This window comes from Sorex fumeus, unplaced genomic scaffold (assembly GCF_029834395.1).
Source record: "Sorex fumeus unplaced genomic scaffold, SorFum_2.1 ptg000045l, whole genome shotgun sequence".
In the NCBI taxonomy this organism is placed as follows: Eukaryota; Metazoa; Chordata; class Mammalia; order Eulipotyphla; family Soricidae; genus Sorex; species Sorex fumeus.
Window position 1 is genome coordinate 10,684,533 of NW_026606102.1, and position 20,715 is coordinate 10,705,247.

A 20,715-nucleotide genomic window follows, 5' to 3' on the forward strand; every position below is an offset into this window, starting at 1 on the left:
CCCTGGTTTCTGGGGGTCTGCAGCTTCCTGTGTGTGCCTTTGTGAGCCTCGAAACCCTGTCCCTGCTCAGAGATTTCCACTACTCCGCACTTCCTTGTGAGAAGAATGCTTCCCTGTTCTCAAAGACCCCAAGGGCTCCCCCAACAGCTCCGCACACCCGCCCCCCACACACACATACACACACCTCACCAGCTGGGCATCCCAATGGGTGAGTTTGCCCTCTGGAGGTAGAGGAGCAGCAAGCACGTGATGACAGTTCACTCTGCTTCTCCCGCAGGTTCCCACCAGCCAAAAGAAGGAAGGTGTTTATGACGTGCCAAAAAGTCAACCTGTAAGTGTAAGTATCAGTCCTCCCTGCCACCAGAGATGCCTGCAGTCAAGAAAAGGGGCTTTTCCTGCCCTCTGTCGCCACCAGAGAGCCTGGCAGAAGCGGGTGGGGGGGGAGATGGGGGGACAGGAAGTGGGGAGGCAGGAGTGGGAGGACCAAGGCCCAGGACAGTCAGTGAGGGGAGTATCAGGCCGCCCATCGTCTCCCAGAGCCTCAAGTCGGAAGGGCACGAGAAGCCATCTCCAGTGATCTCACCTGGTCAAGGTAGGTGTCTGGGTTCCCACCAGATGGTCTGTGCTTCTCATCTGAATGAACTTGCCAAGCTCCAGAGGGAACGTCGAGGGGTGGATCAGAGCTTGGCAGTATGGTAAGAGCAACACACCATGAAGGACCATACAAGTGAACAGACTGAAAAAGGCCACCGGGGTCCACTGCCTCTGCACATGGCACTCCTGGAAACCTGAGGCTATAAGGCTGACCCCCCAACCTTATGGTCAGGCACCCTTCCCCCTGTAACAGGGCAGCATGGATCCACAGGTAGGACCTCTGTGTGACACCTGTAAGAGAATCTTTGTTTGTCATTCTGAAGCCAGACAGTCTCTTGACCACTGTCACAGCCTATGGCGAAAGCATCCAGGAAGCCAGTTGTGAGCTATCCCATTCCCTCGGCCCATGCTGTGTGGCCATGCTGTGTTGGAGCATGCAGACTTGGAAGCCTTGTGGCCCTCAAGAACCCTGACTCTGCCCGGCAAACCCTGCAGTGGTGTGTGGGCTCCAGCCTGTGTATGAGCATGTGGCACTATGTCTCAGGGGCATTGAAGCCCCATACCCCAGCTGTTGCTGATGGACCTGGAAATGTCTGACTTGAGGAAAGGAACCACAATTGGGGTATGGGAGGTCTGGGGGCTTTGTGGCAGAGGGTCATACATACTGTTAGTGTCAGCCTTCTCGTGGACTGAGCCCAACAGGATGCATCACACACAAGCTTCTTTCACCTCCAGGAGACCTTCCCCGGTGCAGGGGGTGGGTCAGAGGTGTGCAAAGCCAAGAGTAAGTACCTATTCCTGGAACTAGACACAGCCTGAAAGACCCCATGTTAATAAGACCCTGTGATGGATGGGTGGAGGGGCTTCAGCCCAAACAACAGAGGGACCAGGAGCCCCCGAAGACCCTCCCAGGACCGCTTTCCTGGGGCTTCCACTAAGGTATCTTCCTGGTCCATTCTTCACGCCCAACCTTGCTCCCCTATTTCCCAAGAGTCTCTCTCCTGTCAGTCTCTCTTACTCTGCCAGCTTCTCAGACCCATCATCATCCAGCCCATAGTACAGCTTCTGACCCCAGTGCTTGTGAGCTTGAATGAAAAGTGACAGCCCAACATAGACCTCATTCTAAAACCCGCGTTTTATAAATCTGTGTAGAGACACAGAGCAGATGCAACTAAGGACCCAGCTGTTTTCTTCCCCACGGCCTGAACACTGAGTTGTTTGGAGACTAGTTAGTTCCATTAGGTCCAGTCCCATGACCAAGTGCCCTTCTATTACACTTGGGCCTGAGTGGCCTGGCCTGGCCTTACCTGGATTAGCCCATAAGGAAGAGGCTCTGAGGGCTGGCTCAGGTTTTGTGGATGCATTAAACACTCTGGCCACATTGTCCCCAGATTTCACAGCCCTGGGAAGAGAGGGACAACCTGGCTCCTTTCCTTACAGCTTGGCTGTTGGGCAGCCTCAGCCTCTATCTCTTATCTGCCTCTGCTGGGTCTAGCTCTCTGAAAGCCACTGAACTTTCCAGAAAGCATCAGTCCCTCCCTGCTCCCCTCCTGTGCACCCTCCTCTCTCATCTCAGCTCAGCTTAGCTCTAGCATTGTATTCTCCCAAGATTTCCTGGACTCCTGCTCCGGATGTGTCAGCACAGCCCTCCACCCCCCAAATCATTCCTTTATGAACAACTCTTCCAGCACATTGTTAGAATTCCTCCCTGCTGCTCCCGGAAGCCTTCTGAAAGCCTTGTATTTCCAGAAGAAAGCCCAGAGCCTAGTCAGTGGAAGCCAGGCATGAGATGGCTGCCCTTGGATTGTTTAGGCTGCAGATGGACCCCAGCTTTGTGAGGTTCTTGGTTCTATCTGCCATTTCTGACAGCAAAAACAATAACAACAATGTTTGTTAAGAATATATGATAAATGGGACCAGAGCGATAGTACTGCAGGTAGGGCGTTTGCTTTGCATGCGGCTGACCTGGGTTCGATACCCGGTATCCCATATGGTCCCCCAAGCACTTCCAGGAGCAATTCCTAGTGCAGATCCAGGAGTTACCCCTCAGCATTGCTGGGTGTGACCCAAAGAGCTGGCTGGAGCAATAGCACAGCAGGTAGGGCATTTGCCTTGCTAGCAGCCAACCTGGTCAACCCAGGTTCGATTCCTCCGCCCCTCTCGGAGAGGCTGGCAAGCTACCAAGAATATCTCGCCTACACGGCAAAGCCTGGCAAGCTACTGATGATGTATTCGATATGCCAAACACAGTAACAATTGTCACAATGGAGACGTTACTGGGCCCGCTCGAGCAAATCAATGAATAACAGGAGGACAGTGACAGTGACCCAAAGAGCAAAAAAAAAAAAAAAAAGAGAGAGAGATATACAATAAATGTTAGAAAATGTCTGAATTGTTTTCGCCTTAGAAGAAATTTCTGAAAATACCTTGTTACTTCCTTTTAGTGGGTATTCCCAGGTATTTGTTTTTGTTTGACTACAGAAGGAGTGGTGATGAAGCATAGGACAAAGGCTTTTGCTTGGCCTGTGTCTGATCTGGGCTGTTTGCATAGCTGTTTGCAGGTGATTTTCAATGCACAGTGTTCTAGAACTCTGTCATGGTGATTTTGAGATTTCCGGAGGCCAAAGATAGGCTGCTGGTTAACAATCACAAAAGCCCAGACTCAAGTGGAGAGGCAGAAGGCTTCCCAATCCTACTCGGACCTATTGTAATCAGGGCTTCTCTTGGTCCATAAGCCTCAATTCATCTTTTCATCTGCTAAAGGGTATTCATGAAATTAACTTGCAAAAATGGCTTTAAAGAGGAAATAGTCTTAGCACTGCAAAGTTGACCCCACTTGTGTTGTCCTCCAGGGGTAATTCAGAAGTCTTGCTTTCCAGACTTCTCCCTTTAGATGTTTCTCTCTGTGAAGTCACATTCCTGGGAATCCCTGGTGTACTGTCCTGGATAGGATGTCCCTGTTTGTACCCCCAGCCTGCTCCTGAGCTGGAATGACAGCTAGTACTGCTGCAGTGTACATGCAGCAGCTTCTTGGGGGGTTGGGCATTCCGACAAGTCCCCTACAAGGAGGGAAGGGAATCTGGTCCCACCTAATTTCTTCATCTATGTGTTCAGGTATTCAGAGAGAGCCCCTGTGAGGGACTAGCCTGAGGTCACTAATGAAGAAAACTGCCAACCAGCCCCCTGAGGAATATTGTTAAGCTACCTTTCACCACTCTTAGTCTTGATGTCAACATCTGTAGAGAATCATGTCTCCCCTGATGTTTTGTTTGGAGAGTGAAAGGAGGTATTTCTGTAAACCTTCCCATAAATGGAAGGTGGATTCAGTTGCATGAAAACATTTTCATGTATGGCTGTTGCAAGCAGTGGACTGGCCAACAGCCCTCACTGAGCTGCCTTTTGGTTGCCAAGTATTCTAGGTGATGGCCTCTGTGCTTCTCTCTGCAAATATCAGTGTGGATTGCTGTTCCCTCTGAATATGTTCAGATGAGTCACTGGACTTGGAGTTTCTAAAAAAAATGTGAGCTTCGGGTTTAAGATGGTGCCTTTCTTGGTGATGTTGTGTGAAGACTTAAGGAGCTTAAATGTGAGAATCCACATTGTGCTCAGTATGGAGTGAGGATTCACAAGCTGTGAGCTCTTAATAGTGCTTTCCCTCCATTCTTCGCGTGTGTGTGTTTGAGGGGGGATATAGGAGGAAGAGACAGAGAGAGAGAGAGAGAGAGAGAGAGAACAAGAGAGAGAATGAAAGAGAGAATGAGAGAAAGAACGAGAGAGAGAGACCCTTGAGAACAGGAGTCACTTTGAATCTTCATTATATCTAATTCTTCTTAGGATTTCTGATTTCTTTGAGGTTTTAACAGTAACTTATTTACGGGCAGGATGTGGGGTAGGGGGAAGCACACAGACACATGTAAATTTCAGTGTGCCTTGAAATCCTTTCAATCTCAGTTCTAGAACCTCTGTCCTAGAGCCTAAATCACTCTTCATGGACAGAAATATCCCCGGGAAGATGGCAAATCTGATGTTGGGGCCAAGGGGTCGCCTCGTTGTCAGGCAGCAGAAGTTAGAATTCACTGTGAATTAATTTTTTATGGTTCTCACCCACCTCGGAGCATCCGATTATGCAAATGGTTTGCATAAGTTATGAATCTTATGAAGTTAAGTTGCATAAGTTATAAAAGTCACAAGAGTTTAGGGCTGGACAGTTTAGTAGCAGGGGAAGGTGCTGTTTGGCATGAGGTTTGAATCCCAGTACCCCATACGGCCCTCTGAGCACTACCTAGAGAAATGACTGAGCACAGAGTCAGGAGTGAACCCTGAGCACTGCTGGGTATGTATCAACACCCCTCCCCCCCATACACACAAACACACACATACACAAAAGAGTTACCGGAGTTTTGTATAAAATAGCTAGGCAGGCTAGAAAACTTTCCCCTCACATTTCTAGATGTCTTCTTCTTTCTAGATGCTTCAGCCCTCCTCAAGCCCTGACCTTCAGGTGCTGAGCAGGTCCTCCAGGCACTTTTCTTGTTCTTGACACATCAAGAGGTTGTTATAGCTCATAGGGCTGGACAGTTTAGTAGCAGGGGAAGGTGCTGTTTGGCATGAGGTTTGAATCCCAGTACCCCATATGGCCCTCTGAGCACTACCTAGAGAAATGAGGTATAGCTTATAGCTTATAGCTCACTTGCACCTGCCACATCCCCCGTCTTCTAGCATATCTACAAGGAGGGGTATGCTGTGCACTCCTCCCATCCTCTGTTTAGAGCCCAGAGCCCAGTTTGGGATGAATCACACTCAGTCCTGGAAACAAGCATTTTATCTCTTCCTGGTGTGGCTGGCAAATGCTTAGCACTGCTGTTCACGTGGCTCCATGTCAGGCTCTCTGCAGCCCTAATTGTGTCAGCATGATAGGGAACATCAGATGACTAGAGAGATGGGGTGGTCTGTGTCATGAGTCTCAAAGAATGCCAGATCTGAGCATATGAGAAATGAACATTCCTTGTAAACCAGAGGTCCCTAGATTGATTTGGCTCCCAGCTTCCTTTTGGGGAAAAATAAATAAATAAATAAATAAATAAATAAATAAATAAAACATCAGTTTCCAACATCCCCCCAGAAATCTACTTTCTTTTAGGAAACAAACAGAAAGTGTCCCCAATTGCTCCCGAGGTTCCTCCACCCCCTCCATGGTTCCAGTACCTGGCGAGTGAGGTCACGGGATAGCCCTCTTTGGGAAACATCAACCCAGCAGGTTATTAATGTACTGTGGCTCCTGCCCTCACACTCTCTAAGGCATCACTGAGCCCTCATTTTTTTTATCATAAGTTCCCATCTCAGATTAGGAAGAAACATCCACCCACCCTCTTCTTCTCTGCCAACTCCAAATGCAGGTCATATTCTGTGGACAGAGAGCCTGGCCTTTGGGGGGCTGTCAGAACCACACACCCCTGATGGGGGGCAGGAGGTATTCTCTAAGCATCCCATTATTACATTCATAATTCAGTGCTCCTTGCACCGCCGGCCTTTGAGCAGGATGAACCTTCCACCATGGGCCCTCTGGGGAGAGATATGCACCCAGCCAAGCTGCCTGTGGTCAGCCAGGACAGCTCAACAGCACTGGATGTGGCTAACACTTCACCTTCTCTGTCTGCTATTTCAAGGACACAGACCTCAACCTTGGCAGGATTCGTTCCATGGAAAAACACTCTGAGCTTCTCCTTTGTAATATCTTTGTGGCTGGAAAAGATTCTTTATCCTTTCCCTTTTAATTGCCCGGCTGAAGAGCCTTTTATGTCGTTGTATTAGGCATAAAAGACTCCCTAATTATCAGTAAGAACCAGTCAGTAGATTCTAGCAGAACCTTTTGTCAAGGACCTTCCAAAGAAAGATTCTTAAAAAGTTTAGCATCGTGAGAAATAGAAAGGACATAAGTTGTGAAGTGGATAAAGGGAACTTTCCACCAAGTTCCTAGTGATACAACTGTGGATTTATTTGGAAACAGAGGAATGAGCAGACTGTTCATCATGTGGGTTGTGACCATTGTCAGTCACTTTGACACCCGGAGACTCCTTTTCCTGAGCCACAAAATGGAAATGATACTTTCTCTGCCAGCCACTCTGGCCAGGGAGAGACTTGGGAACGGAGGGGAACAGCATTGTCTGTGAGGAAGAGGAGGACTTGCTTTTCTGTGGTCCTGCAGGGTGCAGATAGAGTAATGAGTGAGGGCTGCTGTCTCTTTCTACAGGCTGGCCTATAATTATGACAACAAAGGCCAGTCTGGGCAAACCAAAAACCTATCATACCACCCGAGCTGATTTTCCAAGGAAAATACACAGTAGCTCCGATGCACATCGTCTTTATTCTTTAGTGTAAGCAAGAATTAGAAGAATAGGTCTGGAAAGGATTCCTCAATGCTAGAAGTTATTTGTGGGCCAAGAAGTCATCGAGATCTCTCCGGCAGATGCTCCCGTGTTTATTTGGTTGCTCTTAGTGGCTCACCCGCCAGGCCAGGTCCCCCATCTTCATTCTTGTCACCCTGACTTCAAAGCTCCTGCTTTGAAGTTCACTACAGTGTGTTGTGACCTTATCTTCTGAGGTCAATGCCCAGAATGCAGAGAAGCTGAGTATTAACATCTGAGTCCCCTCACTGGGCACAGTTGGTGCTTCGAAAATCCTCTCCTCCTTTGATTCCTTCTGGGGAGCTTGAAATTGGGGCTCAAGATCTGTCAGGTCTGTGCTGAAAGGAAGCCACATGGAGAGAAACTGATCAAAGTCTGCATGGCTGGACTGGAAACCCCAGTCTCCATTCATTTCCTCTCTTTGTTGCTTAGTGTCAGGCCACTAGCCAGATGGCTGTGGTCTCCAGTGACCTCAGCTGTGGGAAAGCAGGACTTTGCTGTGTGTTCTGCTCTAGCAAGCTTTGGTCTGGGCTGCTATCTTTTAAGAGGTCCTAGAGTTCCCTCATGATCACAACATTGATAAGGGGTAGAGTCAGAATTGTTCCCTCCTGGCATTATTCAAGTTTTCTAGAGTCTGTAGAACAAGGCATGAGACCCTAGGCAATACCACATTTCCCTACCTCTAATTCAGTGTCCCCTAAGACTTTTTCAGAACCCTCACTCTGTCCAACACATTGTTTTCTTCTTCTTTCTGACTTTAAAAAGGCATTTTTCAGTCCCACAGAACCAGTCCCCATGAAAGCTGCCCATTTTTAAAGACCAGAAAGTTTCTCATTTTCCCACTTTCTAACCTGCCAACACTGGTACATCTCTATATGAGTTTTGCATCGCTGCCATAGCCAATATTGGGTTGATTTTCTTTGCCCTGGATTTAATTTCTTGCTGCACTTCTAGCCATTAGTGGGAAGTGGGGCAGGAATTCTCTGGACCATGGCACCCTACTCTTCAATCCCCATTCTTCATGGCAAATAAATTTTCATTCATATTTTAGCAATGGGCTTTGCTTCCAGTTTGAAATCGGGATCAAGATGTTGGATAATTAGATTAAATCTAGTTTGAACATTTGTCAGTTTCACTTCCTCATTAAGCACCACATTGTAGAGAAATTATAATTATCACAACACACTTAACATAGATGTCACACAAGAAAAGACTGTTCTGAAGTGATGGAAAGGAATCTCAGTCTGTAGATTCCCATGAATAAAATAGAAGGTGGCCATTTCTGGTGTTTCAAAGGTGGGCTTTCTTTTAGCTGCAGTTAACAAGAATTGTTCTGAGGCAGACTCCTAAACTCCTAGAATTTTGGAGTTAGAAGGAATATGAATTATTGTTGTCTTTCTGGATTAGCCAAGAGCATTTATGAACAGTCCCGAGTCTCTGCCTTCAAATCCCCTGCTCACAAGGGATGCAATTGAATTACTTTCACGAGCCCAGAGTCCTGCTAATAGAAAGTGCTTTTTCTTTTGCGTTCCCTTACAACTTCTGTTCACTCATTTATGCATTCATTTGGCAAGGGTGTGCTAAGAACCTTTTCCTTGATAGGTTATATTCTGTCTGGAAGTATTCTGTTTACAGGGAATGAAAGGATGAGTAAGACTGGCTGATGTTAAACCTTAAATGGTCTCAAGAAGAGGACAGATATAAAAAAATAAGCACAATTAATATTAAGAAAGTGAGAGGCTTTGCCACAGATACCATGGGGGAGTGGAAGGTGGTGAGCTCTGCTGAAAGCTCTTCTCCAGAAAGGAAGTTTATATAATAGAATATTAAGAAGTGTGTGGGGAAGTGGGGTGGGGGAGGTGTTGGTACTGGAAAAAGGGAGCAACAGGAGTCAGGGAGAAGACATGCAATGTTTTCAGGCACTCATGTATTAACAAGCTACAGTGAGAAGAACATCGTTCTTCTCATGTGATGTCTAAGGAATCCAGCCTGAGCAGCCAAGAGCCTGCAATGTGGTGCCAAGAAGCCTGGTTCCCAGTCCCTGGAAGCCACTGGAACTTTCAGGGAGGAGAGTGAACTCTGCTACACTTTCATTCCTCAGCTTTGCTTTGGTGGCCTGTAAAGGTAGGTAGGTCATTGTGAAGAAAAGGGAATTATCTGGGGCTGAAGCAATAGCATAGCAGGTAGGGCATTTGCCTTGTACGCGGCAGACCCAGGTTCGATTCCCAGCATCCAATATGTTCCCCTGAGCACTGCCAGGAGTAATTCTATGTATCCTGAGTGTATGAGCCAGGAATAACCGCTATGTATTGCTGGGTCTGACCCAAAAAGAAAAAAAAAGTGAATTATCTTTGTGTATCCATTCAAATCCCACATCAGATAGAATTATATAGAAGGAATTTCACATAGGACATGAGAAACAAAGAATTAACAAATCAAGCAGAGGACTATGGGATGATCCAGGTTAAAGAAGAAATCGGCTTGAAAAAAAGAACAGAAATGAGAAAGAATAGGCTTGGGAAAAAAAAGAACAGAAATGGCAGGGAAGTGGAAATCTCTGTGACTCATACCTACGGTGACCAGCAGAGAGGGGAACCATGTACTAAATTTAGCGGATAACTGTGGAAATGAGAAAGACTTGAAGTCTAAGGTGACAAACTTTGGGAAGGAACCAGACCCAAACCGTGTCACTATCTGGATAACGGATATTTCCCCACAGACTGTTCTAAATCTCTGCCTTCGAAGCATATCTATACACCAACCTTTCCATCCACTGTCTTTAGGTTATTGCCAAAGATGGGCATAACCCCTTTCCTCTTCCTCCCTGATGTCAGTCCATGCCACACTGGGCAGTAGCATAACATCCTGGGATGCTCTCTGCTTCTTTCATCCAAAGTTGGAAAATAGTACTGTTGTGAAAGGAATAAAATTGAACTGTAGTTGACTCACTGTGAAACATGCCTGGAACTTGTTTTCCACAAATGCAAATGAGGAAAGGGAAGAAATAATTCCAAAAGCAGTTATCTGGTGCTTCCCATTTTCTCTGTTACACATTGGCAAAATCTACTTATGTATAAAGCCATGATCACTCCATCCCATTGTTCAAATACCTGCTGTTTAAATGGTCTTCTGGGGGAATGGCCTTCACCCTTTTCATCCAACCCAAGAGCCGTCACTTACACGAAACTGGCCTGGTAGTCTTTTCTATACAAGTAGACAAAAGAGTAAATTAGTTGAGGCCAGCTTTCATATCCAGGGTCTCAGTGGAACTGCCCCATTTCCCCTTCTCAGTCATTCTAAGGATAGATGTTTCTAGACGGAAAGTCATTCAGAAAGGGGTGTGTGAAAATCACAGTCAAAGGAACCCACCAGTGGTTTTCATGGGTGGGAGACATGGGAAGGTGGGTCTAGGAGATGCTGGTGGGATATGCTGCACCCTATCTCCTATTAGAGACTTGGTTATTCGGTGATCAACTCTGTGAATGCAAGTGGGGCACCTGCTCTTCGGGAGCCTGTGAGAACAGCAGAGATGCCACTTAGTGAGTGGGACCTTCCACTTATCAGCTGCAGGACTTGAGGCAGTCTCCAAAACCACACATGGGGATAGTTCCCAACAGAAGATAGTTTTGAATTAATTCTGCCCAGTGATCATTTGCAAAATGGGAAGAGCAACTTCCCTGGGCTCTTGTGAAGAACAGAAGATTTGGGTCGCTGGTGTGATGGGCAGAGGAGCTGCTTTATACGTGGTAGACAAGATGGTATTACTGTATGAACCTGGAAGCCTGACTCTGTGGGCTTGAACTGTCCTTCCCTCAGTCACCGTAGTCTGGTCTTTAACAGGTCATTTAAAGGATTTGTGCTGGGATGGAGTTCACCTGTCAGGTGAGGATAATAATGATGATTCCTACCTCTAAGAATTCTTTAGATGAGTTGAATAACATATTACATGTGAGCCATCTAGAACAGCACAGTCAGTGTTCAATAAGTAGTATGGCATTTGCCTTGCACGCAGCCAACATGGCCGACCCGAGTTCGATTCCTCCACCCCTCTCGGAGAGCCCGGCAAGCTACCGAGAGTATCTTGGCCGCACAGCAGAGCCTGGCAAGCTACCTGTGATGTATTCGATATGCCAAATACAGTAACAACAAAGTCTCCAATGGAGACGTTACTGGGCCCGCTCAAGCAAATCGATGAACAACGGGAGGACAGTGACAGTGACAGTGATTACTTTTTGTTGATCACTAAAGCATTTAGTGATCAGTGTTATTCATTATTATTACTATTAAGAGCTATATATGGACAAAGGATGAGTAAGATGAATCCAGATACTAAGGTGCTTTTAGGGTACAGGTGGGAGTAAGAGTGAATTAAGTTACCCAGACTCAAGCAATACCATCAGTAAGATCAAGAAAAGCTCAGGCCCCAGATTAGAGCTGAACTTATAAAGATGAGCCCCTGTCATGGGCCAGGGAAAATAAACAGTTGCAACTCTAAGATGTTGAGCATTTACCAAACCTGGGACAGTGGTGGTCTCTTAATGGGGTCTCTAGACTCTTCCAGGAAACTGTGCCATGGGGCTCTCTCTTCTACCATAATGGATATTGCTGAATAGAGAGGCAAATCCCATAGCACATCTAGAGGAGGCATCACTAAAAAAAAAAAAAACACAGCTTTCCTACATCTTAAAACTAGGGGGAATCACCTTAGCATCCAAATGAAGTCCCTTTGGAAAGTGAAAGGAGGGTGGATTTCATCAGTTACCCAAGGACAGTGAACAGTGCTTTGAGCAAAGCAGAAAGATGCAGCGCCAACTTTCCTGTGGCCAGGGAATGCACTTACCACTGGACCCCACTGTCTCCAAGTCCAGAACACAGTGAGACTTGTAACAGAAGGTACGAGGCATCTGTCCATCTCATTCCTGATTCTCTTTGCTGTGCTGACGCAGTAACAGGGCTGCTCCCATGCTACCATACAGGTGCCCGTATGCACACTTGCTCCTTTCCAGGACATAAATCAGCTTACTTGGAGATCTGTTACAGGGCAAGAAAATGTGATTCCAGGGTATCTGTGAACTGCTGCGGCTGCTGTGAATCTATCATTATTTCTCTCTACAGATCATTAACATTCACAGAACCTTAACTACAGCAGCGCTAATGAGCAGAGCTCTCATATACAGTTTCCTCATAAATATCCATTGATGCTGACACTCTTTCTCTCTTGGTACAGTAATTCAGCTTTTCTGGATAAATCATCATGGGGAAGCTCTTTCTTTCTCCCAAACTGCCTTTATTAGTGGATGCAGAAGAATAATGAACAAACACGAGTTTTTAAAAAGGAGAAAGAGATAAATTAATGGCCATGGAGAGTAAGGAAATAAATATTGGTGACAGTCCCAACCCAAAGCATGTTTTTGCAATGACTTTGAAGAGAGACAAGAAGTAAACCTTCACTGATTCTTTCCTGGAGCCTGAGAGCAGACACATGGCTTGATTGGCTACCCCTAGTTTCAGGATTCCTTTGGACCTAATGACCTGCCAGTTATTTCTGACACTTAAAAGTGTGTGACTTCCCAAACCCTCCCCTCACTATAGATCATTTTGGCCCAACTCCTGTGTATTTATGTAGTAGTGGATTTACAAATATCCTCCAATGGATTCTGATGTTAGACTCAGTGTATCTTTTTTAATTACTTTGACACCTCAGTTCTCCATTTTATGGGTAAGAAGATGGAGATTACGATGCTAATAGGAAAGGGAAATCAAGCCTGATTCGGAAGGATAAGGTTCTTGCTTCTCTGCCTACATAAAAGAGGGCTGTAGTAAAAGAGATATTTTAGTTGTGTTTAGTTGTGTGTTTAGTTATTATTTCATTTGCTTTGCTTATTTTCTACATATAAGTGAAGTATTTGTATTTGTCTTTCTATGTCTGATTATTTTTATTATCACTGTCACCTCATGTTCTATCCATGTTTTTGAAAATGATACAATGTCATAATTTTAATAGTTTAATAATATTGCATGAGGGTATTACCACACCAGACCACATATTCTTATATCCAGTCATCCACTGATGAACATTTCAATGTTTTATTTATTTATTTATTTTTGCTTTTTGGGTCATACCCAGCAATGCTCAGGGTTTACTCCTGACTCTGCACTCAGGAATTACTCCTGGTGGTGGTTGGGGGACCATATGGGATGCTGGGAATCGAACTCGGGTCGGCCGCGTGCAAGACAAACGCCCTACCTGCTGTGCTATACAATGTTTTATTTTTAATGTCTTAACTTTATAGTAATTATAGCACAGAAGGAGGGAATTTGCCTTGCATGCGGCCAACACAGCCGACCTGAGTTTGATTCCTCCGCCCCTCCCGGAGAGCCTGGCAAACTTCCGAGAGTATCTCACCTACACGGCAAAGCCTGGCAAGCTACCCATGACGTATTCGATATGCCAAACACAGTAACAAGTCTCACAATGTTACTGGGCCCGTTCAAGCAAATTGATGAGCAACTGGAGGACAGTGACAGTGACAGTGAACTTTATAGCAATTAAAAAAAGACTTGTCAGTATTCTTTCAATTAGTGTTTACATAGTCTTCAGAAAGATACCTGGGAGTAGAATCATTGGATCATATGAAAGATCTACTTCTAATATCCTAAGGAACCTCCATTTCTTAAAGCAGGTTGGGTGTCAGGCTGTGTAAGAATCAAGAGATATTTGTAGATTTCAGGACTTTATATATCTGTCATGACCAGAAACAATGATTATAACCTCTTGTGACCTAACCACAAAGATATAACTTTAGTTTAAAAGATATTTTATAGAGTGGGCATAGAAAACACATGATTGTTGAAGGCTGCTTGGAGCATCCATCTGAGATCTTGTTGAATATAATCCTCTTCCCTATATCTTCAGAGAACAAACAGGAAACAAAGTCACAGACCAGAACTCTAATGTCAGAGTGGCAGACAGGGGGATTCATACATGCAGTCTCCCTTTTTTAATAATCATAGAGTTTCTGTGGTTCTTAAGAACTGCCTAGAATCAGTTTCTCATCACGTTGTCTTGTTCTATTCATGCCTTCCTCCATTCTACAAATATTGTCTCACCTGTGTGTATCAAGCATGATGCTAGCTAGGCACAGGGGCTCTACAAGTTAGAGCAGCTCATCCTCCTGGAAGAAAACTGCCAACAATAAGGGAACAGACTCACAGAGCCTGAATGCTAGCCACCAACCTAAACAGGAACAAAGGGGAACTCCTCCATTCAGAAAACAGTCTGAGGAAGTCTCCCAAGGGAGTGATATCTGTGCCAGTTCTGTCCTATGAGTGAAAGGCAACCAGATGATGAATATGAGGGAGAAAGCAAACACACAGGCCCAGAAGCAGGAAAGTTCCTGGGGTCCATGTGGAACTGAGAGAAAACCATTGTTGACCAGAATATGCTGGACAGGGTAACGTTTTAGGAGTTCAGACACAAGGAGGGTCTGAAAGGAAACAGGAAGGAGATTGGAATTTTATTCCAGGTGTCATGAGAAAGAGTTGGTTTAAAACAGAGGTGTTAACCTGATTCTAGGAAGTGGATAGAGAGAAGCAGACAGAGCTGGGAGATGGTCCAGAGACGGAATCAGCACTTCTTAATAAATAAATATGCCAGAGAGTAGAAGAGAGGGGATTCCAGAATAACTGGTACATTTGGGTGTGTGTGCGGGGGGGGGGGGGGGGGGTGTTATCTAGGTAGGACCTGGTGGCTCTTACAGAAATCGGAAGGTAATGAAAGATCGGGTTTGGGAAGATTAAAAGGGTTTTAGACATATTGAGACTGGCATTCTGAACAGTATCAGATACAATCATTTTCCTATTTGCTGACAACTCAGGGGGAAGATGATAAGATCAGATACTGGCTAGCGACTGGTACAGAGGAATGATACAAATTATCTATTATCCTTGAACCATGATGGGAGTTACCAGTGGGAATGGCTTGAGAAATTCAGATAAAAAGACTAGCCAGGTATTGCAAAGGGCTTAAGTTGAGCATCTACCTGTTCTCGTAAATTTCTCTGGCACATCTCTGCAGTATTTCTTTGCAGTTAGAACTGGGGTCATTTGGTCTGATTGCAAACCTTCATCTGATCAAACAACAGAGTGGCTAGTCCTTTCTGGAATTTATGATAGCAGATGCCAAGTTTCTGGGGAGAAGGGTGTGTGCATGCATGTGTGTGTGCTTGCACATGCTGAGCATTCAGAACCACCTGCTGGGTCACAGACTCTCCATTTAGTAAGTAATTCTATCATCAAGCATCTTCCTGTTCAGTTTTCTCTTCATTTGTTTAAGCAAACTTATCCTTTTCACCACTACTTTTCTTAAACAAATCTGTCCATATAGTTTCCTCATGTGTGGACCAATGGGCTATATAGTTCTTAGAAGTACAAAGATGAGTGTAATGCTATTTCCCAAACAAGGAGTTTAAGAGTCTCTGCATATCTAGTAGAGCAGAAAAGAGTCCACCATTATAACTGGATGTGTATGTTGTTCAGAGAAGCATTGAATGTCTTATACCAAAGCCTGGGAAGGTAAGGAGGGTATTGAGAGACCTCTTTAGAGGACCTGTGAGATTGTGCCACAGAGTAACAAACTATTTGTAGGTTGGGCAATCAGTCAAATATGGTCTAGTGTCCTGCTTATCCCGATCTCTCAGAAACAGAACTGCCTTCCACCTCAGTCTGTTGGCAACCACCACCTCATTTGATCTTCAGAATGCCTCTGAAATGCCTAGCTCCTATTGTGAGATGGACATTTCTTCCTGGATTATGTATGGGTAAACTGCTCCTTCTTCAGGGCTACAGTTGATCCAGGTTTTTTTTGCTCTGACCTCTTACTCTGTCCTGGTCTAGAGCAAGGAGATGTGTAGGGGTGGAAAGGAAGCAGACAAGGTGTAGGGACTTAAGAATTTCATCCCAGCTCAGCCACTGTTATTATTGTCAAAAACTGTCACACCTCAGTTTCCTCAATGGGGGAAAAATGTCAGATTGTCTTGGCTTAGAGTTCTGTGCCGTCTCTTCTGACCCACACTCTGCAGTTCTGTATTTCATCAAACTGGCCAAAGTGCCATGATATCAGTCTCACAAAAGTGTCTTGTTTCTAATAAATGCTCCTTCAAGTGGTTGGCTTAACCTGGAACCCACAGAACAGGAGGTGTGACTGGCAGGTCAACGTCTTACTTGCTTATATTTCAGGTTTTCTGCTGGGATATCTCTGACAAGGTCTTAGTTTCACAACAAAGAGAAAGTCGAAAGATTAGAGTACTACTTGGAATTCATTTACACAAAAGCAGCATTTCTGTCTTGGTGGTTCATAGTGGAGTGACTCCCACACTGTGTGGCCTGGAAGCAGTGACAAGCTCCTCTTTGGAGTTTCACAGTGTGACTGTGAGGCAGTTGTGTTCTGATCGTGATCACCCTTCTCCATGGGAGGTTTGGTAGTTGCCATTCATAGAAGCCACAGCAAGGTTTCCATCCTTCCATCACTAGCACTGGGCCTTGCTCCTCATGGCCATCTAGAAAAGAGTTGATCCATTCATGACTGGATGCCCTGGAACTGAACCCATACATGGAGAAGTGTGTCAGGGCCTTTGATTTCTTCTGCTTTATTCTCCTTTGGCCTGAACCTCTGCTGCTCTTGCTTGATTTTGACTTCAGCCAACATTTCTTGTTACTGTTGGGCACCAGCTAGACAATGGGAATAGCCTTTTCCAGAGAGCCCTGTGAGCAAAGAAAAGATGGACTTTTGGAGAAGTTTCCTTTCCCTCTTCCAAGAAATGGGCGTTGAAACCTTGTCACCCTGTCCAGGAGAGCCGATTGCACATGACTGCAATTTTCATTCTCTCCCTTCTTCAAGGTTTGAACTCATGCCACCTCTTTCACATTTTAGAAAAAGCATGGCACTTTTTCCTCTAATACAGAGTGAAAAGAATAGATGCTTAAGAGAGGAAGTGATTAGGAAAGAGGAAGTTCATAGAACAAGACCATGGACTTTGGGAAAGCTTCTACTCCGGTGTCTAGTTTTCCCTCTGTACCTTAGCACTTGGACTTATCTGTGTATTTGTTGACAGACACTAATAGAGTGATGCCATCTTGCATTCTCCCTTTTCCTTTGCTATAAGAGCTAAAGCAAGGAAGGGGTCTGCCCGTCTACAGTGCTCCTTGACCAAAGGCAGATCTTTGGGATAAGGCATGGGTTGGTGCTAGAACCTGAAGGACAAGAAGCTCCTCCAAGGGTAAGAGAATGTTGTCCCCACAGCTCTTCTGGGCACAATGCTTGGTTGGTGTTTACAGTATTCCTCCAAGAGCCCCTTTGGTTGTCACCCTTGAAAGAGCTAAATCATTGTTTCTCTCTGTGACAGCAGCGTCAACACTATCACATTCAGGTGCCCTGTTGCAACAGGTCTGCTGCCCCCATATCCCTGACTCCTCCAGATGGGGTTTTGGGCTGTCTGTACCAAGCACTGAATTGAATCACTCCAGGAACCTTCAGCCAGGCACAGGGTACTAAAGGCTATACATGAATGATCTCCTTTCTGATACCCACTGTGTGGGAACTGCCACTTCTCTTGTGCATCTGCTCCATATGACACAAGAACAAGGACTATGCCTTAGCCTGGGGTCCAGTAAAGAGATGCAGACTCATGTGTGTATTGGGTTTCATGGTCTACAGCAACTTTCACTATCAGTACCATGCTGCCCTCATACCACCCATCACTTTCCACAGTCCCTATATGTCTCCCCTTCTCTTGGTCACTGTTAGCAATCAAATTATTAGTGCCATGTAATCATTATCAGCTACTAGTCATGTAATCATGCCCCAAATCCATTCTTATATATATTTTCAAAAAGTGAGAGATGTGGTCTAGAAAAATAGACAGCTTGAAAACTTGGAGTTGCTACCTAGGTTTTGAAATAGGGATGCAGAATGGGGGATAAAAACACATTAGAGAAGGAAAGGGCTTGGGGAAGGTGGAATGATGGAGCTTCCTCCCAGAATATTGTGTTCTCTGCAGTTTCAGCACTGGTAAATGTCCCAAGTGACAGTTCAAGGGTAAGGAAATCACTTGCCTTGTATGCTGCTCACCCCAATTCAATCCCTACCACCTAGAACCATCAGGAGTGACCCCTGAGCACAGGGCCAGGAGTAGCCCCCAAACAGCACTCCCAAAATAATATCGGAGAGGAGGTACAGGAGCAAGACCATGCTGTGGCCCACTGTCTGCTCTGTGAGGACCATACTTTGAACTTCTTTTCCGGTGACTTCATCCCCTCCCAGGACCAGTGCTCCCCAAACTGCTGCGATGGGCTGCAACCTGCCTTCCCTCAACTAAGGAGATATTTCCTCAGCTACCCTCCTTCCCTTCCTTCCTCTCTTCCATCTTCACTCCTTCCTTCCTTCTCTCTTTTTAATGGGATGAGGGTGATAAATTGTACAAAAGGCTTATTGACAAAACCTTCCTTCTCTCTTTCTTTCCTTCCTCTTTTTCCCTCTCCCTTGATCTCTTTCCTTCCATACTTTGCTCTGACTCTCCATTTCCTTTCCTTTCTGAGCTTTCGTTCTCTGTCCCTCTCCTCTCTCCCTGTCCCTTTGCCTCGCCCTCTCACTTTCCTTTATCTCCCTTCTAAACTCTCTCTCTTTCCATCCTTCTCCCTCTCTCTCTCTCCCCTGTTCCTTTTTCCTAGTCTCTCCCTCCCATCCTTCTTATCCTTTGGGTGATTTTGGAGAGGGAACTAGCGTCCATTAGGATTCTGCTCTGCCCATTGTGCTATAACTTTATTATATATTCACCTTCCCACAGCTTTCCTCCCAGCCATCCCACTCTATAAGTATTATTGAGCCTATATTTTTTTGCCAGGGAAGAAACATATCAGAGAGACAGAGGAAGTCACCAAAGAAATTCCAGTCAGACTTCAGCTGTCCTCAAAGCTGCTTTCTCTGACCTCTACTTTTCCATCCTGCTTCACCTGGAATCCTTATTTTAGACGCATCCATTGTTTTCAAAGGCAAAGAAATTGATTTTCTTGACACTCAGTTAAAGTTGAGAAGGTCAACTCAGAACTGCAGAGGCAGGTTTCTTGGTCATTCCTGTCTCCTGTTTTTTCTTTCTAGCTCTTGAGTTCAGGTCATGTGTTTGGTACTCTGGCCTTCTTCCAAAGGGTTTGTCTTCTTAAAACACCTTAATAAAACTCCAGAAAATTCCCTTCACCACTCCAGTTCCCATTCTCAACTTTCTTTTTGTGTGTGAAGGTAAAGCATCATTGATAGATGAGTAAATAAAGGAAACATATGTACATACAATAGAATATTACTCAGCTCTATGGAAGTACAGTCAGTTAAAGGTGAGCATGTGGCTGAACCTGGAGGATCATAGGCTCTGTAAAATAAGCCAATCACAGAACAGACACAAATGCTTCCACTTATAAGAGATTTGTGAAATAGCCAAACAAAGAATATAAAAGTAAAATGGGGAGGTTGCTAGGAACTGGGCCAAGTAGTAGAGAAATGGCAGTTTAACTGGTATCAAGACAGTTAAGCAAGTTGCTTTTAGAGCTTGTTGCTGATTCCTAAAACTAACAGTACTATTCTCTTAAATATGTCTGAAGGGGGTCTTGAATGGATAGGAATAGGGTACTTGACTTGCACACAGACTTGGGTTCTGTCCCCAGCACCAAGTATAGTCTGTCAAGCCCCTCCAAGATTGATCCCTGAGTATAGAGCCAGAAGTAAGCCCTGTGCACCATGAGGCTATGATGTCTCCCCCGCCTCCACACACACACCATATAGATAGAAATGAATAATGTAGGTCTTACCTGACATGTTTTGTTTGTTTTTTTGTTTTACCATTAAAAAGAAGCCTTTTCTACTCTGGAGAAGTCCATGTTCTATCTTGATATGTATCATTTTCATTCTTTTCCCCCAAATCCCTCCAAATTTCTTTTAATAAAAACTTTTTCTCACTAAAAACCTTAAATCAAATAAAAAGTAAAAAAAAGAAATAAATAGAAATTGTTGGGGAATAACACTATCCAAAGACTGACTCAACTTTAAGAAAGCCAGATATTATTATTTCATCATCCAGGGATTTTTTTAGAAAGTTATGCTTTATGCATTTCAAATGAAAATGTATGTTTCATCATAAAATCTCTCTCTCTGCCCTCCCTAACTTTCTATACAAAACTTGAGGATCTTCTTGGATCCGTAACTGAACAGATAAAGGCTATTTTCTTCTAAATAAGGCCCAGCTTTGAATAGAGGCAACTTTTCAATCATTACAGAAGAAAATTCTACAACTAACACCATTTCCTCTGTTCAATAAACACTGCATCTGATGAGTTCACAGAGCTTCTCCTCTCAGCCCACCTGGCACCTGTTGACATTAAATGGGATTTCTGTTCCACTGGAATGATAGTGATTCTTCATGGGTTTCCGCTGGAAACACACAGCTTAATTGCCTTTTAGAAGGTCCTATAAATAGGGCCGGGAAGATGTTTAAAGGCCTAGGGCCCATGCTTTTCCTGCAGGAGTCCTGGGTCCAATCTGCAACACTGCATGGCCCCCAGAACACTGCCAGGAGAACCCCTGCTTTGTGTGTTTCTCACCCCCCCCCGCCTCATTTGCCACCAACGACTCTCATTATTGCTCAAATACAAAACAAACAAAAAACACACTTTT

General features: G+C 44.9%; 1 protein-coding gene across 4 annotated transcripts in view; it reads left to right on the forward strand.

The window, feature by feature from the left end:
• The window catches only part of DAB1 (DAB adaptor protein 1), a 413,306-nt gene that overhangs the window by 354,160 nt on the left and 38,431 nt on the right, over positions 1–20,715 (forward strand). For all 4 annotated transcript variants that reach the window (XM_056122171.1, XM_056122170.1, XM_056122173.1 and 1 more), the window contains exon 9: positions 278–337. In XM_056122171.1, the coding sequence (XP_055978146.1) occupies positions 278–337 (60 nt within the window). The remainder of the gene's footprint in view (positions 1–277; positions 338–20,715) is intronic.